The 19726-nt window shown below is 57.1% G+C and overlaps 1 protein-coding gene across 1 annotated transcript in view; it reads right to left on the bottom strand.

The window, feature by feature from the left end:
* Positions 1–7585: 7585 nt before the first annotated feature.
* The window catches only part of NCOR2 (nuclear receptor corepressor 2), a 240411-nt gene continuing 228270 nt past the window's right edge, over positions 7586–19726 (bottom strand). Inside the window, 10 exon segments of the mRNA XM_030938910.1 lie at positions 7586–7767; positions 8314–8493; positions 9548–9772; positions 12959–13012; positions 14452–14600; positions 15257–15406; positions 16353–16546; positions 17040–17185; positions 17388–17537; positions 18691–19118. Coding sequence (XP_030794770.1) covers positions 7586–7767; positions 8314–8493; positions 9548–9772; positions 12959–13012; positions 14452–14600; positions 15257–15406; positions 16353–16546; positions 17040–17185; positions 17388–17537; positions 18691–19118 — 1858 coding nt within the window.

The following is a 19726-nucleotide window of genomic DNA, read 5'->3' as shown; positions in this document are numbered from 1 at the left end:
CCCAGCCTGGTAGTGGTTAAGGTAACTAACACGAGTGGGAATGCTATACGTGCCAATTCAGTGCACTTACTGGATTCTAGGCTCTGTAGGGAACATTGCATATGAAAAGTTCCACGCCATCCCTGCCACTGACATGGGGGCTACTGCATCTCCACTTCACAGAGGAGAAAGTAAGGCACAAAGAGGTTAAGTCACTTGCCCACGCTGGTAGGACACAGCTGGTAGGGGGTAGAGCCAGGATCTGAACCCAAGATCCCTGACACTCTAAGCCACAGGCTGCCTGCTTTGATGGAGGACGGCCCCTAACAGGGAAGAGGGGATGGAAGCTAGAGAGGCTGAGTCCAACACTGGTTCACATCAACCTGAGGACGAATCTTGAGGTCTCCACTGGCCTACACGGACAGAAGCGCACCTCAAGACCTGAGCCCTGCTTTAGTCATGGGATTCCCTACAGATGCTGCTGGGGGTGGCATTCTTTGCACCTTCCTTAATCCATGCAAATTCAACTCCACAAGCCTGATTTTCAGTCACAACCTTGATCTCTCACCATCTTGAAGGGAAAATGGATAAGGCTTTCTGACACTTTCAATTACAGTGCCAGTGAATTCAACAAACATGGAGGTTCTCCGGGGATTGGTCTTGCTCTGGAGCCCAGGTGGACTCAGGTGAGACGGTCAGGTCTGCATGGCCTGCAAGACTCTTCCTGTCCCGTCCCATCCTCACTCCTCTTTCACAGGCATTACCCCGCAAAACCTCTTACCCTCCTAACTCCATCTCAGCCCATTTCCTGGAGAACCCAGAGAACACACCTGCCTCTGACAGCCTGCAATTCGTGGACCTCCTGCGGTGGCTCTACCACGCAAATGGTTTTTGCCTTTGCTAATGATGCTGGAGGCCCAGCCTGCCTGCTGGTCATGTAGGGGCCTAGGGAAGCCCAGCCAGGCACAGGGTGGAAGGAGAGGACAAGAGCAACTCTCTAAGGCCCCCAAGTACGCTTGCTTTTCCCTTGAAGCCGCCCATCTGTCCTAGGGGAACCCAGCATACCTGGAGACGGGCAGAAAGAGACACCGGTTCTGTCTGGATCCTAGGCCTTGGGAATTTCCACCCCTGAAACACAGACTGGCTGCTGTCCTGAACTGCCCAGCCTTCGGGTGCTGCCGGCTAGAGCGTCTTTCCCCATCTCCCCCCAGCCCAGGCACACCAGATGTGTGAGATTCAATGTGCCATATGCAAAACCTTGGTGATGTCCTCAGAAGGGCACCTGTCACTCACTGGGCCCCGGGGAGGGGAAACTGACACAGGATGGGCTCCGCTGCTGGAAAAGGAAGAGGTCACTTCACTTCCCTACGCATCCGTAAAATAAGCGTAAGGTCTGTGGGCGGCAAGCCAGCCAGGTGTCGAGGCAAGAGACTGAGGGCACGAGCTGTTCCAGTGTAATAAAATATATAAGATAACAAGAGTTATACTAGATATGGGCCCACAGACCCTGTAGGGCTGGCCCCTACAAAGGTCTCTACCTCCCAGACCTAAAATCAGATTCGGCAGCCCCCTGCCTTGCACTGCAAACAGTGCTCCTTCCCGCAAGTCCATTGAACTTGACACTGGTCCCATCTCTTCCTTGCCAGAATGGGAACAAGACCCAGGGCCTGCGCAGCACCCACATTGTGCCTGGCCCTGCCGGGAGCATGTCGTACATTGAATCTGTTTCATCTTCATGATGGCCCTGCAAGAGGTGGGGAGGATCCTGCGAAGGAGGCGTGTGCCCCTGGCCTCCCTCCAGAGGAAGTGCCCCTGTGAGGACAGCTGGTGGCTTGCAGACTGCTGAGCCCTCTCGGCTTTCTAGAGAATCTGTAAACAACAACTGAATTTTCTTTGATGGCCCTCCTTAGCCTCTCAAGGACAGAATGGCCAGAGAACCCTTCCACAAGCACCAGCTCCCCAGATTTGCAAATGAGCCACTGCTGCTGGCCACCTGCAGCTTCTCCCTCCCTACCTCTGCATTTGTCCCTTGCCTCTGGCCACTATCTGGTTCCCATACAGGTGAGCGAACAGTGGCTATGTAAAAACAAACAAACAAAACAAACCAAAAAAAAAAAACCCCAATAGCTTTCAGGAAGCAGTCACTCCCTAGAGCAACATCACCACCCCATTCGAGGGAAACTGAGGCGTGGTGGGGTCGAACGACAGGGCCAGGACCAGGCAGCTGGCCGTGACACGCTGCCCTTGCATCGTGCTGATCTCCGAGCCCCTGCCCCTCACACCATGGTGTCTGGTCCCGGACCCCCTCCCCAGGGCGAGGGGGCTGCGTCCTGGCCTCTGCGCTGTGCCAGTCCCTTATCCTGGTCCCACACTGGCCTCCCAGGTCTAATTCTCCCTCACAATCCATCAGCACCCTTGCAAGACAAAACTGCCCCGATTTCAGAAAACTGGCAAGTTACCTTATTAAGCAACGGCTCACCACCCCAGACACTCCTGGGCCCCCACAGGGACTCACGTCCAGCCCATGGTGGTGGGCTCCCAAGGATTGTTGGCTGGGCCTCACCTCCCAGCCATTGCCACACAGGTTTTCTCCTCTCAGCCTATTCCGTTCCCTAGACCTGCCTCCTCCAGGAAGCCACCCGGACTGCTCCAGTTTATCTGTGTCATCCCAGGAAGCCTTGTCCGGAGCCAACCCCAGGGTCTTCGGGACCAGTCCGTTGCTGCCCTATGGGTAGCAGCTCTTCAGGCTGGTGGCCAGGCCTCCTTCTACAGAGACTTTTGTACACTTACTGGAGACCTCCTGATCAGATGGAAGCGAAGGAGCCAGGTTCCAGGTGAGGGCCTAGCTCCAATCTTGGGCACCGCCCCTGCCATCATAGTGAGGGTCACCAACTACTCCCACCGGAAACCCCTGGGCTGCTTGTTGAAAACACAGATTCCTGGGCCCCACCCTGGACCTAGAGCATCAGACCGTCTAGGTGGACCCAGGGATCTGCATTTAACCAACTTCCCGACATCCTAAGACATGGTGACGTTTGCCACCAACTGTCCTTTACAGAGCTCTTTCTAGCTTTCTACTGAGAACTAGACACTCGCAGCGTCAGTTCACAACACACTTGCCAGGGAGGTTCACAGCCAAAGACAGGGTGAGGAGGGGAAAGACAAGAGCTCTGCCCCTCAAGGGTTCTGTCGGATTTGAGACAAGGATTGCACTGTTGTCAGAGATGCAGAGGGGAGAGGAAATAGGCCAGGGCAGTGTGCTCTTCAAGGAAGTAACACCCCAGCTGGGTTTTGAAGTGTGTATAGGGGTTTTCCAGGGAGATAGGGGTCAGGGGAATAGCATGAGTCTTCATTTTAAAGATGGAGCAGTGAAAAAGCCACACAAGACAGGGGTGGGATGACGTCTTTGGGGGTAAGTGGGATGACGTCTTTCTTTGGGGTAAGTGGGATGACGTCTTTTTTGGGGGGTAAGTGAGATGACATCTTTCTTTGGGGGCAGGTGGGATGACATATTTGGGGGTAAGTGGGATGACATCTTTCTTTGGGGGTATGTGGGATGACATTTTTGGGGGTCGGTGGGATGACGTCTCTTTTGGGGGTAGGTGGGATGACGTCTGTCTTTGGGGGGTAGGTGGATGACCTCTTTGGGGATAGGTAGATGACATCTTTCTTTGGGGGGTAGGTGGATGACCTCTTTGGGGGTAGGTGGGACGACCTCTTTGAAGGTTGAGAACCAACTGACTGTAGCTGGGAGACGGAGTGGACCCTCTGAGGACAGCAGGCTGCAAGCTTTCCATGCACCTGCAAACAACCACCTGGGTTGGGTCTGAGTCCCTGGTCCTCAGAGAAGACATGCCGTGGTGCTGAGTGGTACCAATTTAGAGGCACAGAGATGGGGTCTGGGCTGAGCTCTGTGGTCCACTCCCATCTCTCCGGTCTCACTGGTGGCTGAACAAGGTGCTGTGGGATCTTGGGCCTCACCAGTGTGAGTGGGCAACCCCTGGCGGCTGGCATGACCAATACCCCAACCCATCCTGGATTCCGGGTGGGGGCTGCTCTGTGCCCTGAGTGGAGGGCAGGCCTGCCCGGGACAGGGCTCTTTGCCGGCTCCACACTGCCATCTGCCTGCCGGCCTCAGAACTACAGCCCGGTGCCAGGCTCAGCCCTGTTGGGATGCCATTAGAGCCCGGTGCACAGATGAGAAACCAAGGCCCAGAGGGCACCCAAAGCGCCCCCAGGTTCACACAGATCGCAGTCACCAAGCTGGAATCCAGGTCCTGCATAGACCAAAGGCTTCAGCTTATTTTTACCCTGGGCACAGTAATCAGGGTGGGACACTGAGAGCCAGTGAGGCTGGGCAGAGCCCCTGAGGATGCCCCTCCTCCCTGGTCCCCACTCCAGGGGAGGCAGGACTCTGGGCAAGCCTGGGCCCTGGAGGCTTTTGGTCCCCTGGGAAGGTTGGGGTAGGAGGTGACAATTTCTGCTTCCGGTGGACTGTGGCTCTCCCCTCCATTGCCCCCCAGTCCTGCGAGGCTGGTATCTGCAGTGCTGGATGTGAGGCTGCTCAGACACCAGCACAGGGCCAGGGACCCCCAGCTTCAGCCATCCTTGCTGGCAAATCCCCACCAGAGTCCCCAAGGCTGGGTCCCATCTGTGTCAGCACCACCTCTTTGTCCCTGCTCACCAGTAGCTGGGCCAGGGTCGGCCCTCTTTGAGGATTTGGGACTGCCTGTTTCTGGGTGAATTGAGGCCAGCACCCCAGACTGCCTGGGCCTGAAGGCTGAGGGATGGGGACAGGCAGAATTCCAGGACCCTGGGACCCCCACGCTTAGCATGACTCAGATGCACTTCTGAAGGAAGAGTGAAAAGAGAATGCCCTGCTTTGCAGGTTATCTTGTGCCCATGAGGGGCAGAGGGCCCATCTCCCACCTGCTTTGCACTCCCAAAGGTTTTAGGGGCCTGGGAAGCTAGCGCCATCCTAGGAACCCACCCAGCAGAAGGACTCAGCTTTCGCAGGGCAGGCGTTTCCTGGCTGCCAACTGTCCACATGTCTGGTGGGTCTTGGGTGGAGTGGGACACAAACTGGGGGTCTTCACGCTACAGTGGCTCCAGGAATGCCATTGGGGCAGAGCTGACCTCATGGCTCTGCCAAGTGGAAAGGTTCTCTGACCTCTGCTCTAGGATGGGGGCAGGCCTCAGAGGCCACACTCAGGCCAGCGCTGTCCCCATGGGCTTGGGGACATAGAATGGCTAAGAGGTTGTGATGGGGCTGTCCAGATGGAAGCCCTACTGGGAGGCTTCAAGCCACTCCGGACCAGCAGGGGAAGCACCAGGGCAAGGGTGGGCTTCCTCCCTCTAGGGAAGCAGGCAGTGGCTCCACAGGGGGCCCCAGTGCACTCCCCATGCCAGGGCACCTGTAGCTATACCTGGGGGCCAGTGGGCAAATGAAGTCTCTTCCAGCTCAGCCACCCAATCTGGCTCCGGGGACTGACACTGCACACGGGACCAGGCACCAGCTGGGGTGTCAGGCTTTGGGGAAGTGTAGAGGGACAGCCGTGCTGCTGTGGCAGCATCGGGAAAGGGCAGGAAAATGAAGGGGAGGGCCAGGTCACTGGCACTGAGGGACAAGGCCAAGGGTGACCGGGTCAATAGCAAAGAACTGTGGCCATTCCCAGGTTCCACTCTGCTCCAGAAGGGATGCTGCGGGCACAAGACAGGGCACACCCAAGATGTGGTACAAATGAACTCAAGAGGCAACTGAACGAGCTGGCAGGGGTTGCTCTCTCCCCTGCCTGTATTCAAATCACACCAAGACATCCCCATCATGATCTCCGTGGGCAGGGATGACATTAAAAGACTCCAATTAGGATGTGATGGCCATTCTGGACTCCACAGGTGTGAACATTAGATACCTTCACTATGGGAGTGAATACCCAACACCCTCACCTTGTGTATATTTCATACTCTTGCCATGAGTGTGAATATCTGACACCCTCACCATGGGTGTGACTTGACACCCTCGCCATGGTGTGAATACCTGACACATGAGTGTGACTACCTGGCATCCTCTCACCATAAGTGTGAACATCTGACACCCTCACCATGGTGTGAATACCTGACACCATGAGTGTAAACATGATACCCTCACCATGGTGTGAACACCTGACACCATGGTGTGAATATCTGACACCCTCACCATGGTATGAATACCTAACACCATGAGTATTAACATCTGACACCATGGGTGTGACTACTTGACACCCTCAGCATGGTGTGAATACATGATACATGGGTGTGAATACCTGACACCCTCTCACCATGAGTGTGAACGACACCCTGACCACCGTGTGAATACCTGACACATGCGTGTGAACCCATGTGAACATCTGACACTCAACATGGGTGTGAACACGATACCTTCACCACAGATGTGACTATTTGATGCCCTCATGGTGATGTCCTTACCAAGGGTATAAATATTCAACTCACAAAAGGATCCACTTCCTGGTGACTCAGAGGGATGTGGCCTTAGCCCTTTGGGGTATACTCCCACTGTCCTCTAAACCCCAGCTGCCTGCCCTATTGGCTGCCCAGTGTGAGGTAGAGAAGAAACCTTTGTAACTGGAGTATAATTCGCTTTTTAATTAGAACGACGTGTGTAAATGACAGAATACCACCACCCTGTGCAGATGGCGGCCACAGAATATGCATCGAATTCATTCTGCCCAAGGAAGGGAGGGAGGGAGGACACAGCGGGGCGTGAGCCAGCAGTCCCCGCCCCCTTGGTCCTGCGAGTGATGGGGTCACCGACTGTCGGCCTGCACACGCCTCTTGAACGGTAAGCAGAGATCAAAAGCACAGCAGCAGTAATACTGGGTAAGTCCTTCCTTGCGTAAAACATCTGAATTAATTCATTGAAGGTATCAAAAATATACCCTGTAAACCAATACATCATTTACATCTGCCTTTCCTTCCCACCGCTGCGGCAACGATGTGTGAAAAAAACAGTCCAGTCCTCGGATCATCCGTTCGCCCCAGGCCACACCTGGCCCTTTTGTCCGCCCACCTGGCCTAACTTGGTTTCCAGCAATCTCGATTGGCTGGGGCAGTCTGTGGGGACCGGAACGAGCGCACTGGGGGCTGGACAGGGCCTGCGTCCGTCTGTCCAGAGCGCTAAGCGGGATGGGAGGCGGAGGGAGGGCGCGGGGGCTGCGAGCTCAGTTTAGACTTTGGTTCCAAATGCATTTGGGGGAGGCAGTGGCGTGGAGGTGCGTGGTCGTCCTGCTTTGGGTCCCTGGCCGCCCCGGCCGCCTGCGTGTGGCTGCCACACGCCTGCCGTGCCCCCTCCCCGGCCCCTTCCCCTCCCTTCCCGAGCACCAGGTAAACATCCCCTGAGTAAGGTCTGCACAGGGCCAGCCCGGGGCGGGAGTCTTAGTTAAGGCTTTAGACAGGCAAGGATGCCGGCTCTGGACGGACGGATGGATGGAGGCGCAGGCGTACTCAGGGGCTCCTTCCTCAGTAGGGGGAGTCGGCACCCGCCCTGCTCCTGCCGGGCTGTTCCTGTGGCTCGCTGGGACCCGACACTGCCCCCCTCCCCCGTTCTGAGTCACTCGCTGTCGGACAGTGTCTCGTACTGCGAGCAGAGCAGTGGCTTGGGCTCCTCGTCCCAGGCATGGTGGGGGCCAGCGAGGGGCCCGCTGCCCGCGGGGAGGCCTGGTGGGGGTGGGGAAGCCATGACACCCGCCTGCAGCCGCATGATCAGGGGATTGTAGGGGAATGGCGTGGAACCTGTGGGAAGAAGCAAAAGATGCCCAGGAGGCCTCTGTGAGCCCGGCAGGCCCTGCCAGTGGCCTGCCCACCACACTGGGAACAGAGGCCTTAGCGGTTCTGTCTAACAGCCCTCCCAGCCCTTTCTAATTGCGAACAGCTCTCAGAACCATCTGCCTCTCTTCACCTGTTCTACTTCCATCCCCGTTCACACCCTGCTGTCTTTTGCCTGGACTATAGTAGCCTCTTCACCATCCCTCTGGTCTGTTCTCCCAGGGGCCTTCTGACCCTGTTAGATCAGCATTTCCTTTCCGAACGCCCTCCACGGCTCCTCACTACCCATCAAAGGAAGTCCAGGCTCCCCTGCATGGCCCACCAGGCCCATGTGATCTGACCCCAGCCACATCCTTTTCCTCTAGTGCCCCTGGAGGAAGCATCCTGACCGTTCGTGAGCCAGGCTCAGCTGCCCAGGCCCCTGGACGGCATTTCCACAGAATAGGCCTGTGTCTGAGCTCTGCACGCAGCAGGCGTTCGGCATTCAGTGCCCTGTCCCCACCTGGTGCCCACCTGCTGACGAGGGCCGGTCCTCCCACACACGGTTGGTGAGCGGCGTCCGGCGGTTGCAGTCTCCCTCTGAGTGCACTGAGGAGACAGAGGGTGGCCGGTCCCCAGACGCCAGGCCCGGGGCCGGGGACTTGGCTTTTCGGCTGCTGGGTCTGCCAGAGACCTTGGCCTTCCCGCCGCCGCCTGCAGGGGGACAAGATGGGAAGGGGCTGTGTTGGGCAGTGAAGACAGCACTGACACTGCGGTGGGGCCACAGGGGTGGTGTGAGGTCCTGCCATGGGCCCTCCAAAGAGGGAGAGCAGCGATGTAAACCCCTCCTCCCTGCTGCCCACCCCAGCTGGGAAGCCAGGGTTGACCAGATGGCCAGCCATGAGCCTGGAGGGTGGAGATCAGTTTCTGCAGGGTGGGGGGAGGTGGCTAAACTATCTGCTATTTTCAATAGCCCCCTGGGCTGTCCTGCAGCGACCCCAGCCCCAGGGGCTGGAACCCTAACCATGAAGCCTGGGCTTCCGGTTTGACTCTGAGCATGGCCCCAGGACCATGCTAAGGCTAGGCAAGCTCCAGGCCCCCTGCAGAGAAGTCAGGACCCCTGAGGCCAGGCCTGACCCCCAGGGAGACTCCAGAAACTTCTTGGGGCTTCAGTGTCCAGGTTGGACAACTGCAACTCTCTCCTCAGCTCCCTGCTCCGATACAGAGGGTATTGACGGGGACCCAGGCAGATGGGGGGCCGACCCCTAAGGCTCCCTGACTCCCGGGGCTGACACAGACCCTGGGCTCCTCCCCACCAGGCTAAGAGGCAGCTGTGGACACACAGTAGGCCTGGCAGATGCTGGGCACAGGCCTGGCTGCCATCTCCCTGTCCACACAGTGTGGGTGGGCCTTCACTCCAGCCTGGTCTCCCCCACGGAGACAGACGGGCCAGGAGGCTGGTTCCCTGCAGGGAGGAAGGCAGCAGGACTAGGGGGCAGACGGCAGTATGAGTGTCCGAGGGAGGTGGCAGCACTTCGGGCCTAGTGGTCAGGAGGGCCGGGGCTGGGGGGGGCAGAGGGTGCAGACACTTGGGGGGTGTCAGCCCAGCTTCAGATTAGCAAACTCCAGAACAAAGTCAAACACGCACAAAAATAGTCACAAGCTCCAAAGCTTGAGGAAGGGGTTGTCAGAGGAGCGCGGAGGAGCGAGGATTAATCACACCGGGGGGTGGGGACAGACGGGGGCGGGGCGGAGGTGGCCTGCAGACCTGGCGAGGTGAGTGTGTGGTCACTCCGTCCGTCAGCAGCGGTTATGGGCATAGCAGCGGGCAGGCTGGCACTGGCATTCAGAGGGTTAAAAGCATTGGCGCTGAGCGGCGGGGACTCTTCCCACTGGTCATATTTACCCATGAGTGCCTTTCTAATTATGGCCTCCAGCCCCATGTTGGTGCTGGCATGTTCCTGCACCGCCTGGCTTCTATAGGTCATAAGGCCTGGGAGAGAGAGACAGACAGACAGACAGACACATGGGGGCGGGGGAGGGGGAGCCAGAGGGACGACGGAGAGAGAGAAGGGAGAGAGAGAGGGGAGGAGGAGGAGGAGGAGAGAGAAATACACAGTGAGCACATTTCGGCAAAGCAACATATTTATTTCCCTATCCCTCCCCACCCTTTTTTTCCTGCTGGGTGGTGATAAAAGGGGAGAGGCTGGTTCCTTCTACCTGGGGCCCCGGAAGCTCTTGGGCACTGCCAGGGAGGTGGGATGGGGGAGGTCAGATGCCCCCGCCAGCCCCTATCCTCATTCCTGTTCTGTCCTCTGGGAAATCACAAGCCCTGTCTGCACCTCCAATCCTAGCTGGGCGTTTTTTATTTTTTTTTTAAATCCCAAGTGGCCTTAATGGAGAGGGTGGGAGATGGGAGGGCTGCCCTGTTTGGGGAACAGGCTGCTAGAAAATTGGGTCAAGCCAGAGCTGGGGGCTGGCGGGGGGCTGGGGAAGGAACTGAGAGAGAGAAGGTGACCAGATGGTCCTCCCACTGCCCCACCTCCACCTGTGTGACCTGGGATGTGTAGCCCCCTGCCTCCCCCGCAAGCTGAGCCTACTCTCCTCCCTCTGCCTCTCCCCACCCAGGAGCCACGAGGAGAAAGAGGTGCAGAGACGGATGCTGAGGGCGGGGTCGTAGCCATGCAGTTACGGTGCGTGCAGGGGACAGGGCAGAGGTAGACACAATCACGGGACCAGCCCTGGTCCGGCCCCAGCTGGCCCAGCCACCCAGTCCCAAGGACAAAGTGGTCGAATCAACAAACCGGTCCCAAGAGGATGCTGCCAGAACATCCCCTGACAATCGTGGGAAACCTCCTTTTCTGTGAACCAGATTTCCTTTCCCTTCTTTCTTGTGAACCATGTGGAGGTGGGGGACCTTTACAAACCCCCTATGGGTGCTGTCTTTTCAGAATTTTTGTGAAACCAAACCAGACTTTGCTTTCAAAAGCCCCCAGTGAACCCCCATCCCACCCTGCCTACCACGGGGCAGGAGGTTCATGGATTTTTAAACTTCTGCTCTGAATGAATTTTATGAATACAAAGTGGTCAAATCGTCTTTCTGACCACCTGCTCCTTTGTAAACTAAACTGAGGCTTCCATGAGGTTGCAGGTGACGCAGATGCTTTGAAAATCACGTTTCTGTAGCAACTGCTGGCTGCCTGCGTTTTCATTTCCCTTCTGGTTTCAAATGCGTTTGTAGCCAGGGATGCTCACACCTTTTCTGCTGTCTTGGCCACATTTCTGCAGCACTTTAAAAAAACAGCCATGTGCATGAAGAAAAAGTAACATTTCCAAGAGGGGTGAGTGCTGAAATCACAGCAGCGTGACCAGGTCTTCTACCCAAGGCCACGAGTCCATGACCTGATGGAGCTGGCTCCAGGCTTAACAATCTCCATTTATAAAGGCGAAGTCTGACACAGGCTGAGTGGCAAAGACTGGCGCCTGGAAAATTTCTTCTTGTGGATGAAAACTGCATAAAAAGAAAAAATCAGGCTGGGTGTGGCTGCTCACGCCTGTAATCCTAGCACTTTGGGAGACCAATGTACGTGGGTCATCTGATGTCAGGAGTTCGGGATCAGCCTGGCCAACATGATGAAACTCCGTCTCTACTAAAAATACAAAAATTAGCCAGGTGTAGTGGCGGGTGTCTGTAATCCTGCTACTTGGGAGGCTGAGGTGGAAGAATTGCTTGAACCTGGGAGGCAGAGGCTGCAGTGAGCTGAGATTGCACCACTGCACTCCAGCCTGGGTGACAGAGCAAGACTCTGTTTAAAAAAAATAAAAAAAATAAAAATTCAGTTGAAGTGGGAGGATCCTCAGCTTGAGGACAGGAGTTCAAGACTAGCCTGGGTAACATACCGAGAGCCCGTCTCTACAAAAAAGTTAAAAAAGTATTTGGGTACAGTGGCGTGTGCCTGTAGTCCCAGCTGCTCAGGAGGCTGAGATAGGAGGATCATCTAAGCCTGAGAGGCAGAGGCTGCAGTGAGCCATGATCACACCACTGCACTCTGGCCTGGGTGACAGAGAAAGACCGTGTCTTAAAAAAATAAATACAAAGTATTTATATACAAGTGTTAGCATAAATCTTCATTGTACCATGCCATGAATTTGTACATACAGATATACCTGCGTGTCTAGCACCTACTTCAAGATTTAGAACATCCCAGGAACATTCATTTCTAACTTCTTGTTGTTTCGACCAAATTGTCTTCTTCCCATTGCCTGAGGCTTGGCAAAGCCCCTGGTGTCTAGTCACTGGGCGGGTGGAGGTGTCCTAGTTGGGACTCCCATTTAGAGGACTTGATGACTCCTGATACTATCTGAATGACTGTCCTTTGCTCACCATTCCCAGGGCTCAAGGCCCAGGAATGTCCCCCGGGGAAGATCAGCAAACCTCTCCAACCTCCATCCCGGCCTCGGCTTCCACCAAAGGACCAGAGGATAACCAGGCACCCACAAAGAGGCAGCTGACCCTGAAACTGCCTCAGCCCCACTGCGCCAGGCCTGCCCATGCGGAGTGGCCCCCGGAGGCCACACCGCAGACTCACCAAGGAAATACACAATGGGGCCCTCCTAGAGGATGGGGCTCCAACCCCAAGGGACCCCTAAGTCCAAAAGATCATAGGAGTCTTAAGTTTCAGCTTAAAAGTGCATGTCAATTTTATACCTATCTCTGCCACACACCTGCATTTGATCTTGAAAAAAAAAGTAAGGCCTCCCAGTTCCCTGGCTGGAATTAAGGAATGAAGCGCTGGCTATAACAAATGCCCAGGTGAACTCGGAGGCTTGTGCTCTGAGCTCAGGCCCACTCCTTGTCCACACACGCACATCTCCAGCTGAGACTGGTGAAGAAGCAACGTGAGTTTCCAGCTGGTGAGGATGCATCTGATACCTACTAACCACCCGAGGGGATCTTAACTCCAGAGACTCCCTGCACAGCGAGGGTCCTTTCTACAAGGGGAACAAGCCTCGCCTGCCTGTTGTGTGACTGAATCCTGCTGTGTGGTTACTTCATCCCAGAATGAAGGGTGCACTTGGACTAGCGAAGGCTCCTCGTCCCTTAATGACAGCTGGAGCAGGGGTTGGGAGAGAGCGCCGGGGACCTGGGCGGCCATATAGCAAGGGCTGGATGGGTTACCTGTTCCGGTGATGGCGGGCATATTGAAGATCTCCGTCCCAGGCTGGCCGATATCTGGAAGCGGGTGACAGAATGGGTGAGGCCCCCGGTCTCTGGGAATCACCTGGCCTACCAGTCCTGTGTGGTCCAGGCCAGGTGTGCCAGCATCACCTGGGGAATCTTGTTCATCGCAGGTTCTGATGCAGCAGGCCTGGGACAGGGCCAAGGGTCTGCATTTCTTTTTTTTTTTTTTTTTTTTTTTGAGATAGAGTCTCGTTCTGTCACCCAGGCTGGAGTACAGTGGTGCAATCTTGGCTCACCACAACCTCCGCCTCCCAGGTTCAAGTGATTCTCCTGCCTCAGCCTCCTGAGTAGCTGGGGTTACAGACACCCACCACCACACCTGGCTAATTTTTGTATTTTTAGTAGAGACAGGGTTTCACCATGTTGGTCAGGCTGGTCTCGAACTCCTGACCTCAGATGATCCACCTGCCTCAACCTCTCAAAGTGCTGGGATTACAGGAGTGAGCCACCATGCCCAGCCAAGGGCCTGAATTTCTAAACAGTACCCTGGGGATGTCAACGTACCCTGGGGATGCTGATGCTACGGTTCCCTGGACCACACTTACAAGGCCCTGGAGTTACCAGCCTGGGTCAGAGATTTTTTTTTTTTTTCTTGAGACAACTTCTTGCTCTGTTGCCCAGGCTGGAGTGCAGTGGTGTGATCATAGCTCGCTGCAGCCTTGACCTCCCAGGCTCAAGCAATCCTCCCATCTCAGCCTCCCCAGTAGCTGGGACTATAGGTGTGTGCCTGGTTTTTAAATTTTTTTATAGAGATGGGGTCTTGCTATGTTGCACAGACTGGTCTTGAACTGCTGGCTTCAAGCAATCCTCCTGCCCCATCCTCCAGAAGTGCTGGGCCTATAGGCATGAGCCTGGCAAGCCAGTGACTATCTGCAAGGTTTCTCCTCCAGCCCCAGGAGGGGAAGAGCATCTGTGATTTGCCCAACTCCCCTGGCAGATGAGGCTTCTTGGGGTCAGGGACTGTGACAGATTCTTTATTTGCCCACCCACTCAAATATTCTCTGGTGGATCTGCTAAGTGCCAGGCCCTGTGCTAGGTACTGGGAAGCAGAGTGGGACGTTCATACCCAGAAACCACGTCAATGGGTGCAAAGCCACACAGGTGCTGAGTGTGGGAGGCGCCCAGCCCTTATGTGGGAGGGACCCAACACCTGGTCCCAGTATTCATGCAGGTATTCACTGGGCACCTGCTATGTGCTGGGTGCTATTCTTCTGGGCCAGTAAGTTCCTCTGGAAAGCCCAGCAAATCAAAACACTGCCCTAGGGCTCTCCAAATGTGAGGCTGAGGGCCTGGGGGAAGGCGGTCAGCAGGGCCACTTAGTTTTTGAAGGTGCACCATGGGTTTCTGCTACTGGGCGGCTCCAGCGACCCAGGCAGGCCACCCCCCGACCCGTGGCCCCATGCTTCCCCGGGAGCCTGCAGGCCCCTTACTGTATTCAGGCTCATTCCGGTTGTGGGTGTTCAGCTTCTTGTTGATCTCTTGCTTCTTGGACTTGACCATGGCGGAGTTGCTCTCGGTCAGCTTGCTGAAGAAGGCTGGCGGCTGGCTGGTGTTGCCTGGAGACTTGGAGCCCATCCTGCTGTGAGGATCAGACACCTCACATCAGTTCACTTGGTGCTGAGCTCGCATGCCTTTGATGACAGGGAACTCACCATCTGAGATGCCCTAGACATTTGGAAGCAGGCTTCACCCATCCCCACGCCGGCATCCCCTGCCTGGCAGAAGATCACGGCTCCTGAAATCTCCTCTGTGGTTCACCCATCCTGGGGCTAGGGATGTCCTGGGAGACGCCTGGCTGTGTGGTGGGCTGCCTCTGACCACTTGCTCCAGCCTGACCCTCTCAAGAGAGCCCCAAGGATTGAAACTGGGTTCCGATCATGCCCTTCCCCAAGGCCAGCGGCCCCAGCTTCCTTCGGAGGCCCCACCTCACCCATTGCCCCCAGTCTGGCCCAGCACACCTAGCTCATTATTTCTTAGAGGTTCAACAGGGGCCGGCAACAGGGGCCTGGACCAGCTGAGATCCCAGCCCAAGGCACGGAAAGCTACTACCCAGGGAGGGTGGGCATGTATTACACCCCCAAGTTGGTGAAACTTCCTTAGCAGGCTCAAGGTCACCCAGCTGAGCCCTGTGCCCTTGTCACTTTCCACACAGCAGCACGGTGGACTGGGGCCAAGGATGGGCAAGGAGCTGATACCAGAGCATCTCAAGGGCAGTCCATGTGCCCACAGAAGTACCTGGGCTCTGTCTGCTCCCCATCCCGGTACAGCAGCGGGTACACAGCACTCCGGGAGTGCCCTGGCTCCGTCATGCCCTCCGGTGGGGACACAGGTTCAATACCGTCCTCACCACCACCCAAGACCGACGTCTTGCTTGGCTCTGGAGACCTGGAGAGAGAAAAGGCCCCAGATATGGTCAGAGGTCTCCCTCCTGAGGGGACGCACTCCTCCACTCTAAACCAGGGCCCCGCACACTTTCCTGTACCTGGCCAAATCATAAACGTTTTAGGTATTTTCAACCACAAGTAATCTCTGGCACGTATTGTTATTATTTTTATTTTTTAAAACAACTCTTTAAAAATGTAAAATCATCATTTTAGTTCATGAATTGTACAAAAACAGGGCTCAGGCTAGATGTGGCCCATGGGCCATAGTTTATTGACCCGCTCTGAATTTTGGTTGTACCCCAGTGCCAGCTACACCACTGTCCCCCAAAGATGTCCTGCTGTCTTGCCATATCTGTCCTCACAAACACATTACCCCCCGCCCCCACCAAAATGCCTCCTTCATCCTGGAGCTCAGGGCCCTCCCCTCTCTTCCTCTTTGGACCCCCAGAGGCCCCAGGGTTCACAAGGGTGGGAGTGTGCGTGAGCATGTGCGTGTGTGCGAGCATGTGCATGTGTGTGCACTGGCAGGTGTGCGTGTGTGTGTGTGTGTGTGGAAAGGCTGCTCTCTAATCATACAGCCCTGGATCAAACCCCATCTGTCACCTACTGACTGTGTCCCTGTGGGCAAGTGAATTCACGTCTCCAGGCCTTAGTTTCTTCATCTGTGAAATGGGGAGAATGCTGCCTGTGTCTCCTGGGGGCTGTGTGTAAAGGGTACACATTGAGTGCCTGGAACCCACTGAGCACAGTGTGTACTTTTATCGGCTATTATTTGTTATGTATCCGCTCTGTGACTTCCCCATCTCCCGGAGCTTCCATTTCTTGCCTGTGCAATGGCACCAGGCGGGCCTCGTATGCAGCTGAGCTCAGACCCAGCTCTGAGGCAGGCAGCTGACGAAGGCCTCCCACCGGCTGCCCAGCAAGAGGCACCCCCACCCCTCGCTCACCTCTTGCCCCCTTCGCTGTTGGGGGAGCCACGGGCCGGGGCACCATGGTCCGGGGGCGGGAGGTAGAGGTCACTGGGTGGGCGGCGGAGGTCCAGGACGGGGCAGCTGGCCCCAGGGAAGGAGTACAGGGGGGCGGGCAGGGGTGCGCTGAGCTGCTGTGGGTGGTGCCGGGTGTAGTCCTGTGTGATGACCTCCTGCAGGCAAGTGGGGGGCCCAGGGTCAGGCAGCACCCTCCTGCCAGAACCTTCTGGGGGTGGGGAGGGGCTACTTGGAGCTTGGGAAAGAATCCTGGCTGGGGCCAGCTTCCTGGGCAACTGTGGACCTGCCCGCCACCCTCTGGGCCTCCGCGTCCCCGGGTGCATGGGAGTCGGGCTATGGTCAGTGGTTCCAAGCTGGTAGTTGGCAGATGGCTGATATGACCAGCCCATGACACTGAGAAACCCGGGACACCAGGAGGGCTTCATTGCCTATGAAGATGCTGTTGGCTCACATCGCAGGCTCCACCCATGGATGAGGGGGTGGTGATGGTATGGGTGCTCGGGGCTCTGGGATCTCACCCTCACCCACGCCCTGGATCTCCCAGCCACCCCGCCAGGACAGAGGGGTTGTGGAGTTCCCCATCCCCTCTCCAGGCCTGGTGCCCCCAGGGGCAAAGATGACAAGGTGTGGCAGAGAACGCGTAGTTACACTGATGTGCTGGGCCAGAGTGACCACCCGCTGGTGACCTTTGACCACCGGGGCAGTCTGGAGCAGCGGGCTGGACGAGGGCTGGCTCTCGGGCAGCGGCCGCAGGTGTGGGAGGTGGGCGGCCTCCCCGCCGAGCTTCATGGGGCCTGCAGGCAGAGCAGAGCTGGTCAGGGGGTGTCTGCTGGCCCCAGGACTGCTGGGCCCAAATCCCAGCCCTGTGCCTTTGAGCCTCATGACCCGGCCGATTCCTTGGTCTTTAGGCACCTCTGTTTTCCCATCTGCATGATGAGGCCGTGAGGGTCCTCACTGGGCAGGGCTTCGGGGGCCTGGGTACTGGGCGGGGCATACCTGGCTGCTTGGGCCGCAGCTCCCCCTCCAGGTGGCTCTTGTCCAGCTCTTCCAGGTGCTTGGGGAGCCCCTTGTCGTGTGTCAGGCTGGGCGAGCTCACAGGGCTGACGGGCTCCACCCCTTCAGGGCTGTAGCTGCTGCCATGGTAACCTAGGGCAGGCGGGGTGCAGAGTCAGGCACCAGGCCCAGGGGCTCAGGGTCCGAGGGGCAAGGCTGCCCTCCCAGCTGGCTGGATCCCCGTGGGGTCAAGGGGAACGCAAGCTAGGGATGGGGTTTGGGCACCCAAAGGGAGTAAGACAGAGAGGGGTGTTGGGGAGAGAGAGGGAGGCCAAGGGAGAGGTGGAGAGAGATGCAGAGCCTGGGAGAGACAGAGACAGAGGGAGATGGAGCCACAGAGAGAGATGAGGCAAGAAGGGACAGAGATGGGCTCAGGTGGTGGAGGCGGGGCGAGGCCAGTGTGAGACGGGGCAGCGTGGGTCTCCGGGGGAAGGAGTGTGTGGGGCAGAGTGAGAAGTGGGGTGTGGCTGGGAGTGGCCTCGGGTCCCTGGGCCCCTCCTGGACTATAGCCTTGACCACTCCAGTCCAACAGAGAGGAGCCATGAACTAGGGCCAAGGCAGGCGGTCAAATGCAGAGGGTTCCCCTTTTTCTGGGGTACATGGGCTGGGGACAGGGCAGGATGCAAGAGCTGGGCCCAGCACCTCCCCGACAGTGCAGGCCCCCGCCCCGCCTCAGCTTCTCCCTGCACCGCCTGCCTCCTGCACCGCCTGCCTCCACTTCCCCCTAGTCCAACTGCATCCAGGCAGCCGGCAGGTGGGGACATAGGCCCGAGTCCCCCCGCAGCCCCATCCCTGCTCCCCAGACACAGGCGCAAAGTGGGAGATGGGGGCGCAGTCGAAGTCAGAATCACAGATCCATTCATTAAAGGAAAAAAAAAGCAAAAATCCAAAAAAAAAAAAAAAAAAAAAAAAAAAACCATGGTAAAATGATGTGCAAATGATGAGCGCCCCAAACCAGAGGGGCGGGCGTGGCCGGAGTAGTCGTCAGCACGTGCAAACCGGCGAGGACAGACGGGCTTCAAAAGAAAATACCGAAACCAACAACGAAAAAAACGGGGGCCAAAGTAAAAAGCAGAGATCTGAAAATATCTTTGGACCACGAGACGGGGTGGGTGCGGGCCGGAAGTCTTACCATCGCGAGGGGAGCCGTTGGCCAGCGCACCTCCTTCTCGCGCCCCTTTATCGTGAGCAATTTGACGCATGATAATCGCGTCTATGAAGGTGGCCGCTGTCAGGGTGGTCTTACCCAGAGAACGGAGTTCCAGTTCCTGGATGGAAAAGGGTTTACTTTGAGTCTTTTCCTGGTGCGGGTCCGAGGCCGAGGCGGGTGGCGCCGGCGGGTCCGGGCTGGCGTGGTGGGGTGCGAGGTTCTTCGCAGGGGTGCGGGCGATGGTGGCATGGCCAGAGACGGGGGGTGCTAGGGGCCGGGGCTCCGAGCCCTTGCTGGGGGAGGAGGCGGGCTCCAGCCCGGGGCGGGCTGGGGGCTTGGCGAGGAAGGCATGGCCGGTGTCTGCTCGGGGCCGCTCTGGCCGGGCTACCCGGGGAGCCTCCTTGGGCAGCAAGACAGGCTCCATGAGGGTAGGGTAGACCCCATCGAGGGTGCCGCCCAGTGGGCAATGGGTGGCGGGTGGGAATGTGGCAGCCGGGCGAACAGGTGAGGAGGTGGAGGTGGACCTGGGGGCAGAAAGAAGACAGTCAGGCAGTCATGGGAGCTGCCCCCTTCCTTCACCACCCTCGGTGAGTCCCCATTGCCCTGGAATAAATCCACATTCCCTGCTGCTCCCAGAGTGAACCTGCCCTCCTGACTGTAACCTGCCAGACTCTATGTGGTATGGTTTGAACTATCCCACTCATTCATTCATTCATTCCTTGCATCATTCCAAAACTTCTGATTAAGCAGCTACTAGGTGCCAGGCACTGTTCTAGACACTGTGAATACAGCGGTCATAAAATGGATGCAAGCATCTTACCATCTAATTCAAAAGATAGACTATGAACACGTTAACAGACATCCCAAGCCCTACAGAGCCTGGTAACTGTGTGGAGGCAGTCAGTGAGGTGCCAGGAGAGAAGGGCAAGGAAGCTGAGGCAGGGCTAGGAGGTCTCCAGGGAGGGGGCACACGAGGGAGCTGGGCCTGCTCAGGATACCGGAGGAGCTAAAAAAGCCACGTGAGGAGCAGGAGAGCAAGGGGAAGGACCCCGGGGGGCGGCCAGTGTGGATGCTGAGAACAGGGAAAGCTGCTGCTCCCAGCTCTGTGAGTGAGAAGCTGGGGCACAGCTGC

Source organism: Rhinopithecus roxellana, chromosome 10 (genome assembly GCF_007565055.1).
Source record: "Rhinopithecus roxellana isolate Shanxi Qingling chromosome 10, ASM756505v1, whole genome shotgun sequence".
NCBI classification, from domain to species: domain Eukaryota; kingdom Metazoa; phylum Chordata; class Mammalia; order Primates; family Cercopithecidae; genus Rhinopithecus; species Rhinopithecus roxellana.
This window is presented reverse-complemented; position numbering and strand designations above follow the sequence as displayed.